Genomic DNA, 11,261 nt, shown 5'->3' on the forward strand with positions numbered 1-11,261 from the left:
ATGTGCAGTGTACATGGCCGCTGCCTGGGGACGGGGATGCCATGATGAGGTGACAGGCCAGCTAGCTGCTGTCCTCTGTTCACTAAAGGAGATAAATGCCCCCTGCAGGGCCCTGTTTGCCTCGGGCCAAGTAGGGCTCATGGGGTGGCTCCCACTGTCTTGTGGACCCACGTAGACCCTTTTCCCCCTTAGTTTTCTTCTGTAGGTGGAACACCCCTCAGTCATCATAGGGAAGAGCAGAACGTAAGGTCAGGGAGTAGAGGCTGTCACCAATGAAAGTGAGTGTTAGGGTCATGGCCCAGCAGTCAAGAAGAAAGACCTCCCAGCCAGAACTGAGACGACTGTAGGAACATACAAATATGAACATAAAAACATACAAATGAAACAGAGGGACAGGGGCTCTGAGAAGTACAAGGACGAAGATGGGGTCAGCGAAGAGTTCTGTGTTGTGGGAGCTGCAGCCTTGGCCCCGTTGGTCCACCCAGACGTGCCTGGTGCCCCCATACGCACCCTCCGAGCAGGACTCTCAGATGTGGGAATTAAGTTACATCTCAGCAAAGACAAGAGGCTTGATCATCATACCCTCCTGCCGTCAGCTGGACTCCAGGAAAATGCACCTCCATACAGCTCATTTCACACTGGCCTCCTAACACCTCGCAGGTGTACCTGGCCCCGAGAGAACCCAAATCACAAATAATAAAGACACATCTGGGACTTGGGAGAGTGATGCCACAGCCACTGATGAAGCTGACGCTTCATTCCATCAGAAATGATTGACTGGACCCCTGTTGTCGCCAGCCACGAGAAAATGGAAGATACTGGTCACCAGTTTGGCCATTGGCAATGGACATGATACTTTTGCGTGTTTCTGTACCACTGATTAAGTACTCAGAATGCCTGGATGAGATGCGAACCTCCCTTGGCAAAGTACCTGAAGAATAAAGACTTATTATGGAACACACTTTGGGCACCGCAGCCTGGACCTCTCTCCAACTATGTTCTCCTCTCCCCACTTTCCGAGAGGGATGGTGCCTGCCTCTGTTCGGCAGTCTCTGTACCTTCCCCACTGCAGCGCACGGAGCTTCTGCTGAAGGACCTTCACTTAGACAACCAGGCAGGTCTGTCTTGGATCTTTAAAGTTTCTCTGCTTCCCCCAGGGTGGAGACTCTGACGCTTCCTGTGTGATGGTCCCTGTGGGGACAAAGCCCCCAAAAAACAGTTTCCAGGCTCTTGGCCTCACATAGAAAGGTGCTGGCTCGGGTAGTAAATGGCCATCAACTGTGATCAGATGCCAGCAGCTGTGGCTAGTTGGCTGTCAGCTGTAACCCGTAAGCCATTGGCCACTAATATAACGGCTGTGGCTATGCTAGCAGGAAAGAATGGGGGCTAGCAAGAAGATGGTGGCTGGCAAGCGCGGACTGCTGTTAGGCAGATTATGTAGATCCTGCTTCCTGTGTATCCAGCCCAGCCGCCAGCGAGAATATATTGGTTTGACTTCCCTATCTATGGCTCCGTGTGTGTTCCTGTTTGGCCTTACTGTGTCCTGCATTCTTATGTGGGGAGCGGGAGCAGAGACCCCGCCGGACGCCCTGCATGACAAATGGCGCAGCGAGCAGGGTCCCCTGTGTGACACCTGGTGTAGTCGGCAGGATACGGTGCTGGCCAAAGCTTTCCGAAGGGCAGTGGAGCAGTTTGTGCGTATGAAAGCTCAGTCTGAGGAAGACCAGGAGGAGCAGCTGCCGGAGAGCTCGATTCCCGTGGAGGGGTGGAAAGAAGTGGATGGTTCCCCAACCAGCAGAGGCCGGAGAAAGCGGAAAAAGCGGAGGTTGTTGTCGCCCTGTGGGCTGGGAAGTGCTTGCTGAGGCAGCCTGGATGTGGGACTTGTAGTCCCAGGAGGAAAAGCTTGCTGAGTCCTCAGTGGGAGATGAGGGTGAGGTCAAGGTCGTCCCTCACCCCCAGGGCAGCCCTGGCGAATGACTATGGACTATGGGGAATTGCCTTCCATCCCTAACTTATTGGACGCTTGACTGTTTGGGAACACACCACCATGTAGTGGGACTGGCGGATGTTTGCTTTTGTGTCTTGACTGGCCACCATTGATAATATGTAAGCACCTTGATGTGAGCTGCTGTTGTTCCAGCACAGTACCCCGAGAGGCCCAGAGAGAGAGTGGCAGTGCCCTGAGAGCCCTGGCTGTGTCCAGGAAGTCTGGCTGTGTCCAGAGAGAGTGGCAGTGCCCTGAGAGCACTGGCTTTGTCCAGGAAGTCTGGCTGTGCCCAGAGAGAGTGGCAGTGCCCTGAGAGGCCCTGGCTGTGTCCAGGAAGTCTGGCTGAGCCCAGAAAGAGTGGCAGTGCCCTGAGAGCCCTGGCTGTGTCCAGGAAGTCTGGCTGTGCCCAGAGAGAGTGGCAGTGCCCTGAGAGGCCCTGGCTGTGTCCAGGAAGTCTGGCTGAGCCCAGAGAGCGTGGCAGTGCCCTGAGAGGCCTGGCTGTGTCCAGGAAGTCTGGCTGTGCCCAGAGAGAGTGACAGTGCCCTGAGAGCCCTGGCTGTGTCCAGAGAGAGTGGCAGTGCCCTGAGAGGCCCTGGCTGTGTCCAGGAAGTCTGGCTGTGCCCAGAGAGAGTGGCAGTGCCCTGAGAGGCCCTGGCTGTGTCCAGGAAGTCTGGCTGAGCCCAGAAAGAGTGGCAGTGCCCTGAGAGCCCTGGCTGTGTCCAGGAAGTCTGGCTGTGCCCAGAGAGAGTGGCAGTGCCCTGAGAGGCCCTGGCTGTGTCCAGGAAGTCTGGCTGAGCCCAGAGAGCGTGGCAGTGCCCTGAGAGGCCTGGCTGTGTCCAGGAAGTCTGGCTGTGCCCAGAGAGAGTGACAGTGCCCTGAGAGCCCTGGCTGTGTCCAGAGAGAGTGGCAGTGCCCTGAGAGGCCCTGGCTGTGTCCAGGAAGTCTGGCTGTGCCCAGAGAGAGAGGCAGTGCCCTGAGAGGCCCTGGCTGTGTCCAGAGAGAATGGCAGTGCCCTGAGAGGCCCTGGCTGTGTCCAGGAAGTCTGGCTGTGTCCAGAGAGAGTGGCAGTGCCCTGAGAGCCCTGGCTGTGTCCAGGAAGTCTGGCTGTGCCCAGAGAGAGTGGCAGTGCCCTGAGAGCCCTGGCTGTGTCCAGAGAAAGTGGCAGTGCCCTGAGAGCCCTGGCTGTGTCCAGGAAGTCTGGCTGTGCCCAGAGAGAGTGGCAGTGCCCTGAGAGCCCTGGCTGTGTCCAGGAAGTCTGGCTGTGTCCAGAGAGAGAGTGGCAGTGCCCTGAGAGGCCCTGGCTGTGTCCAGGAAGTCTGGCTGTGTCCAGAGAGAGTGGCAGTGCCCTGAGAAACTCTGGCTGTGCCCAGGAAGTCTGGCTGTGTCCAGAGAGAGTGGCAGTGCCCTGAGAAACTCTGGCTGTGCCCGGGGAGACAGGTGGTACCCTAAGAAGCCCAGGAAGTCTGGCTGCGCCCAGAAGTACTGTGGTGGTGCCCTGAGAAACCCTGGCTGTGCTCAGAGAGCCTGGCTGTGTCCAGGATATTGCATTCACCTCCAGGCTCCTCGCACAGGGACCCTCGCGGAAGACACTTGTCGCATAGATTGTGAGGCGAGACCCTGTAGGGGTGGAGTGTGGGGACAGAGCCCCAGAAAGCAGTTTCTAGGCTCTCGGCCTCACATAGAAAGGTGCTGGCTCGGGTAGTAAATGGCTATCAACTGTGATCAGATGGTCAGCAGTTGTGGCTAGTTGGCCGTCAGCTGTAACCCGTAAGCCATTGGCCACTAATATAACGGCTGTGGCTATGCTAGCAGAAAAGAACGGGGGCTAGCGAGAAGATGGTGGCTGGCAAGCGCGGACTGCTGTTAGGCAGATTATGTAGATCCTGCTTCCTGTGTATCCAGCCCAGCCGCCAGCGAGAATATATTGGTTTGACTTCCCTATCTATGGCTCCGTGGGTGTTCCTTTTTGGCCTTACCGTGTCCTGCGTTCTTATGTGGGGAGTGGGAGCAGAGACCCCACCGGACGCCCTGCATGACAAATGGTGCAGCGAGCAGGGTCCCCTGCGTGACAGTCCCCATTTGCCCCACACAGAGAAATGAAGCCAATTTAAGTTTTCATTTAAAACCCATTTTAATATTTGTAATGTTTATTTGGGGAAGAGAGGAAGGAGTGGTGCTTTTAAAAATAATCATATCTGAATGTCTCTCTACTGAAGCAGTCTATAAAAGTGGAGGATGGGAAGCAGTGTTGCTAAGAGCAATTAATATGCTTCTGATAACTTGAAAGTTATCAGAAGAATGTTTCTCTCATGTTTAAGAGAACACGTAGCTACCTTCTTCTGGCTACAGAAGAACTTAGTCCTGGGGGATTTTATGACTCTTATATATTGTCCCCTGATCACTGAACAGTGTTTTGCCCAAACCCACCTGTATGTGGGCCCTGCTTGTCCAGGTTCCTCTGGATGACCACCTTGGACCTAGTCTGGCTGTATCAGAATCCCAGTGGGGTTACTGGCACTTGCCCTGCCCTCCACTCTTAGGCCAAACAATCATATGGAATGATTAGACAGCCAGATTTCACTTTTTATGTTCAACATCAAAAAAGCCAGATCCCTTGAAAATTTCTCTCAGGACAAGACTGGCTTTCACCATAGCTGCGTTAAGGGGAAGTGCAGACAGCGCTGGTATCTGAAGACAGACGTGTATGAATGGGGTGATGCTATCACCTGTGCGTGATCATCTCATCTAAAGGACAGTATCTCAGGGCTAGTTACCTGGACAGCAGACCTCCCATTCCTGGTCATTGAGACTCATGGGTCTGGGATGCGGCCCAAGCACCCCGATGGTTATGATGCAGGTTCAGAGGACCCATGAGTGAAACCAAGGACGGCTGCCCACAGGATGGTTTGCCTGCTCTGGTCTGCTGCTCTGGTTTGTTTGTTGGTTGCATCTCTTCAGCTCTGTGGCTTCTTTTCTCTGCCCTGCCCTTGACTGGTGAATCCATCTGGATAAAGCTGGGTTGCCTTCCTTTCTCCCACCAGAGTGGTTATGTGCCTGTTGAATTTTAGCTGTATAATTTTTCACTGGCTCTATCCAGACCATTCATCTAAACAAATATTGGGCGGGAGGTGGGGGAATGTTTTTCTGCAATCTGTCAATCTCTAAAAAACAAAACAAAACAATGCATGGCAGTGTTATTCCACTGCAGAACCCAGGGTACCAGCTCTCTGAGCAGCAGACATAAGTATTTTGAGGGGCATTGACCTTCACAAATATTTATACATTCTTTGCCAGCACTTAGCATGGAGTTATAAGGAAACTTAAGTGTGGCCTGAAAGTGTCTGTAGGAAGAAAAACAAGAGAGCCGAATACCTCCCTTTCCTCTCTCTGGTCCCGATTTTTACTGAACAACAAAAATGCCAGTGTCTAGCTCTACAAGAAATAGCTGTTCTTGCAGAGAAAGTTTTCTTTGTTAAGCATTGAGAGAGTCAAATGAGCAGGAAGTTTGAAGCAGACGAGGACTGTTGGTGAAGGTAGAAGTGAAGTCCTTCACTCTGTCCCCTTGGTTCCATCCAGCAGAAGAAATGGAAAGTTTAAATATGTAGCGGTTGTCCCTGTCTGTGTTCTGAAACCAACGGGGTGTCCTACAGTGCAGTTTGGTCCTGACACTAGTCACCTGGATTTAGCACAGACCCCACAAGTTCAAGGGCACAGTCCCTAACAAGACTGCTCTCACTTCAGATGCCAGCTGCAAGTGGGGTCCCCAACCCACCTGCAGTTATGTGCGACTTGGCTACCAATTCAGGGGTTCCCATGACCCCTCTCAGGGTTGACAATGCACTAGAACAACTCACAGAACTCAGGAAGGCACTATACTTATGATTGCAGTCGTATTATAAAGGATGCGGATAAGGAGCAGCCCCCTGGAAAAGATGTGTAGGGCAAAGTCTGGTGGGGGGAGGAAGGGTGGACACAGAGCTTCCACATCCTCTCCTCGTGGGATCTGGGCAGTTTGCTCTCCCAGCACACCAATGCATTTGCCAACCCAAAGGCTTCACTCAGCCTCAGTGTCCACGTTCTCATATGGGTCTCATTACTACTATTCCTACTACTACTATTCATGATTGATTAAATCATAGGCCATGTGATTGAACTCAATCTCAAGTCTCCCTCCATGGAGGTCAGGCTGGCCCCAAATTCCAAGTGTCTAATCACATGCTTGGTCTCCCTAGTGACCAGCCCCCCATCCGGAAGCTTTCTAGGGACCCACTATAAGTTGGAATTCTCATTTAGGGAATTCCATGGCTTTTGTAGCTCTGTGCCAGGAACCAGGACAAAGACCAGATGTATTTGTCATTATATCACACTGCCATGTCCACTAACCTGGCAAGGAAAGCTGTCCTAGAAATCTCTGCCTTTCACATAGCCAACAACTCCAAGTTTGATTTTGGGGAGATCTTGGTCCCCAGCACAGAGAAGGCATTTTGGAGGAAGTTTACTTTGGGGGACACAGGCCAAATGAGGTTGGGCAGAGAAAATTCCAGACTGAGACTATAAGTAGGAGGATCATATAACTTATCTAACCCAGGACTCTTTCAAGAGTGCAAGGGGACCAGGGCCTTGGAGTTTTCAGAAGGTGATTCTTACATGCAGCTGGCAGGAGAGGAAAGAACAAGTGCAGGGCTGCAGGGAGTTCTGGAAGGCCTGGCTTAAGAGCAGCACACCTCCCGTCTCCCCACATTCATGGGCATAACTCAAGCACGTGGCCACACCTAACTGCAGTGGGAAATGTCAGGTAGCTCAGTGCCCAGATAAGGGTTTTTAATGAACACATAGCGGCCCCCATCAGACTGTTTCTAGAGTGTGCCAAGCAGATTACTTCCCCAGGGCCTTTGCATTTTTCATTCCTACTGTACAGAATATTCTTCCCCCAGATAGACTCATGCCGTGCTCCCAAAGTTCCTTCAGTCTATGCTTATAAGATACTTTAACAGAGAAACGGTCTTACCAACTGTATATGAGATAGTGACCCACTCTACCTGTGCTTCCTCTCTTCTAACTGAATAATAATTTAGCTACTCAGGGCTCTTGACTGCATGGAATAGAAGCAGATTAATTACTTAAAGTGAAAATAATTTAAGGGTATCAGGCAAATGACCCAACCAACAAGGTGAGAGAACTAAACTCAGAATCAAGACCTAGCTCAGACCTGGTCATGGGCACAATGTAGTTTCAATGTTACCACTGGGACCATCACCCGGAACATTTGCTACCATTCTACCCATTCTTAGTTTCCCCCGTGAGTCACTGTCTCAAGGGTGGGGGTATCAGATTGGCTTTAATGAAGTCATGAGCCTGTATTCTAGCTGCCAGGGGACAAAGACAGTAGCTATCTGTTGTGGGAAATGGGACCTTGATTCCTTCCTATTCCTCCAAATGAGAAGTATTCCTGGAAGCTGGTTAGCCAAAACAATAAATGTCTGCTACAGCTGGGTATAGAATTCTATGTTGCTGGTAGAGTTTTTGGTATTTTTTATGTTATGTGTTTTTGTTGTTAAGAAGTTTGTTATCAATTTTCTTTGTGTTTTTTGGAGGTATATTTTTTTTCACCTCAGGGTTGCTTTTAAGAATTTTCTCTATGTTTGATAATACTACAGTTTCACCAGCTGTGGCTACAAATACTAGAGTTTCACCAGATATGGCTAGATAGAAATTTATTTACTCTGCTTAGGACTCATTGTGCCTTTTCAATATAAAGACATTTTTCAGTTCTAGAAAATGTGCAGACATTTATATCTTCAACTATTACTTCTCCCCCCCCCATTAGTCTCTTCAGAGATTCCTATTAGAAATAACATTGGACTTTTCATCCTATCTTCCATATATCTTTACAGATAGTCATATTTTCTGGCCATTTTACTCTGGGTTATATTTTGGGAAGTTTCTTCAAATCTATTGTTCAGTTAATTCTCTTTCAGTTATATCTAATTTGATATTTAACCCATCCATTTTGTTGTTATTTTCAATGATTATGGTTTTATTTGGTCTTTTTCAAATTTACCTGTTCATTTGTATGTTCTTTTCCCATAGTGTTCTTACTTTAGGGTTTATATTCCTTATTTTCTCTCTCCCATTATTTTAGATATTCCTTTTTATAACCTCACTTGGAAACTATTCTTGCCTGCAGTCCCTGGAGTCCTATATTTTCTTTGTCTTGCACTCAAACTCTCTTCTCAGGATACTTTATTTCTTTGTGTGATTGATACTTTTTGTTGAGGGGTTATTTTCAGCAGGAGGTTTTTGTTTTGTTTTGTGGTGTTGGTGGGTGCTTGTTTGCTTTTACTGAGAGCACCTGTGGTGCCCTGCCTTGTGAAAATTTCCCTCCAGTGTGGTTTTACATTCATTTCTTCCAGGTACTTGAAGTTATAGCAAGGGTGGTTCTGAAAGGTGAGGAAGGCATTTGGGGAGAATGAATAAACTTAAAATTGGCAACCAGTTCAAAAAGGTAGCCTGCCTCTCCTCCCAGGATAGGTCACTGGGCTGAGTTGATACTTTTAGTCTCTTTCTCTTACAAAATCACTAGTTAACTTCTCCAATGGCTATAAATTGGCTCACCCAAATCTGTGTGTTCAGTCCTGCTTCACGTCCAGGAGGTTCAGGAGTGCAAGTAACAGAAAACCCAACTCTAAGAGGCTTTAAGCAATCAGGTAACTTATTGGCTCATGTGATCGAAAAGGACAGAGTTAGCACACAAATGGGCTTAGGCTCTCATATCCATCAAAGTCCATTTTACATTAAGACACTTTCTCCAAAGTCTTCTCCTGACCTTTCATCTCTTCCCTCTCTTGAACTCTCAACCACCACCACCAGGTCAGTTCTTTAGAATCCCAGCTCCGAATATGTCACTCTCTGGCCAAAAACCTCCAAAGCCTTATTTAATACCTCTGGTAGAAAGTCCAAATAATTTTGGTTGGCATTCTAAGCCATTTCTCCAACTTTATCTCAGCTGACTCCTCTTTGCATGTCATTCCAAAAGAACTGTTCTCTTTTCCTCTTGCTCCCACCCTATACTCCCAGTGAGATTTCCCTATGGCCCTGCCCATAGCATTCATAGTCTGTTTTGTACTTTAGTTGTATACATGTCTCACACCACCCCTTTGATTCCCTAAGTTCCTGGAGGATGAAAGCCTTAGGTAACCTACCGGTATTTTCCGATTTCCCATGGTGCCTAGCAGAGGGCATGTCACACAAGAGGTGCTCCAAATGGTCTAAATGAATCAGGGTACTGCCGTTCCTTTTGCTAGTGATTAGATCAGCAAGGCTAGTGGCTCCTGACTTGCCCAGAGCAGGTACATACACTTCAGCAGATTCTCACGGGGCACTACTAGCTTAGGAGTCTTTACTTGAGTGCAGGTCAAAGGGCTCAACCCTGGCAGCCAGGCTGGAGGACCGTGCAGGAGAGAATGGCCCCTCCTGCAGTGTCTCCATCTCTCCCCCACTCCTGGGCCTCCTGGTTAGGCCCTGCTCAATTGCACTTCCTTCAGGATGCTTTCCTGGCCCAGCAGCTGCCTTTAAAGCCCCTGTGCAGCTTCGAGACCATCCCTGTTTGATACAGAGCGACCCTTGCCTGGTACAGTCGTCTTTTACTGTGAATGCAATGTCTTCCAAGTCAGGCGCCTGGGGTGTTTTGGGCATCTTAGCACACCCCCGCCACAGGCCTTGCACACAACAGGGGCTTAGAACAAACATCTGTTGCTTAAAGGAGTCCATTCAAGTCAATAAGTATGTGTCATTTGCCTGAGTGCCCAGCACTAACCTCTGAGTGGACGTCAGAGTACGTGAAACACCCAAGCAATCAGGAACCTGACGGAGCTGTTTGGTGACATTTGTGTCTAGTAGGGGCCTTGTTCACTGCTATCCTGAGCCCAGCACAGTGCCTGGCTCATGGCACACTCTCCACTGAGTTCCTACATGAGGGAATGAATGAGTTAATGGGTGCCTCTTTTGATCTCCTCCAACAGATTACAACAGCAGTGAACTAAAAACAGCCTGTAGGAAACATGAGCTTTATGTGAGTTTCCAAGACCTGGGATGGCAGGTGAGTTCTCGGGACAATAATGGGGACAAAGTTCTTTTCTCAGTAGTCTCTGGCCTCTTTTCTCTTTTTTTGTTTTTTTTATTTTTTTGTTTTGTTTTAATTTTATGAGTTTGAGCCAAAGCGGAGACATATGCTGGGGAGTTAAGATCTCAAATGCTCAGGAGAGTAGCAGTTTTGCAGCTTTTTTTCAGTCTCTTCTCATCTTAATGGCAACAGCCAACGTCAAAACCTTTAGGATTGAGATGGTTCCTTCCATGGAGGTACTTAGGAGCCCTTTCAACTGCCCAGGCTTTTTGGAATGAGGTGGGAGAAGGCCTGCCTTCTTGGGCACAGTGCCCACTGGCACCTTTCCAGGGACTCCAGGGTTCCCCAGTCTGTGTACCTCAAAATCAACAGCCACCTTCCCCAGGACTCCTCCCTCATTCTTTCAAAGTCCGCAAGGCATATATTTGTCTTTGGGCATTTAAACACATTTTAATTGTTTGGAGAAAGGGTTAGAAAAACGGATCACTAGTTAACTTCTCCAACGGCTATAAATTGGCTCACCCACAATATCTAGAAGAGCACAAATGTTTTGCCCCACACCTGAGAGCCACCACTAGTTTACAAGAAGCAAATTGTAAGTGACAAGTGATAGAAGATACAATTTTCATATGCACATGGCATCATGATGACAGGGAAGACTCTGGGCTCCTCGAGAGGCTCCGTTTGGTCCAAGTACATAAAACCAGTGCTCCCAGACCAGCAGGCGGGTAGCACCTAAATGCCACGTGGGCCTGTGGAAGGCGCGAGGGCTCAGGAGTCAGACCAACCAGGTTCACACCCTAGCTTTGCCACTTGAACATGAGCTTGACCTTCCTGCACCTGTCTCCTTACCTGTCCATGTAAATAATCCTTCTCACAGGATTACTGAGAGCGCAGATGATGTGAAGAGTGTGTGTGTATTCATCACCTTTTCACTGCTTCTTTTTGCTTTAAATTAAGGACTGGATCATCGCACCCAAGGGCTATGCTGCCAATTACTGTGACGGAGAATGCTCCTTCCCACTCAATGCACACATGAATGCGACAAACCACGCGATCGTACAGACGTTGGTGAGCTCTGAGATTTATGTCACTCTATAGGCAGGAATAAGCTAAGGGCAGGTATAGCTTCTAATGGAAGCTTTTCCTCCT

General features: G+C 49.1%; 1 protein-coding gene across 1 annotated transcript in view; it reads left to right on the forward strand.

The window, feature by feature from the left end:
• The window catches only part of BMP6 (bone morphogenetic protein 6), a 150,559-nt gene that overhangs the window by 137,739 nt on the left and 1,559 nt on the right, over positions 1-11,261 (forward strand). Inside the window, exons 5-6 of the mRNA XM_081056152.1 lie at positions 10,009-10,085; positions 11,070-11,180. Of these exons, the coding sequence (XP_080912278.1) occupies positions 10,009-10,085; positions 11,070-11,180 (188 nt within the window). The remainder of the gene's footprint in view (positions 1-10,008; positions 10,086-11,069; positions 11,181-11,261) is intronic.

This window comes from Rhinolophus hipposideros (genome assembly GCF_964194185.1).
Source record: "Rhinolophus hipposideros genome assembly, chromosome: 8".
Lineage (NCBI taxonomy): Eukaryota > Metazoa > Chordata > Mammalia > Chiroptera > Rhinolophidae > Rhinolophus > Rhinolophus hipposideros.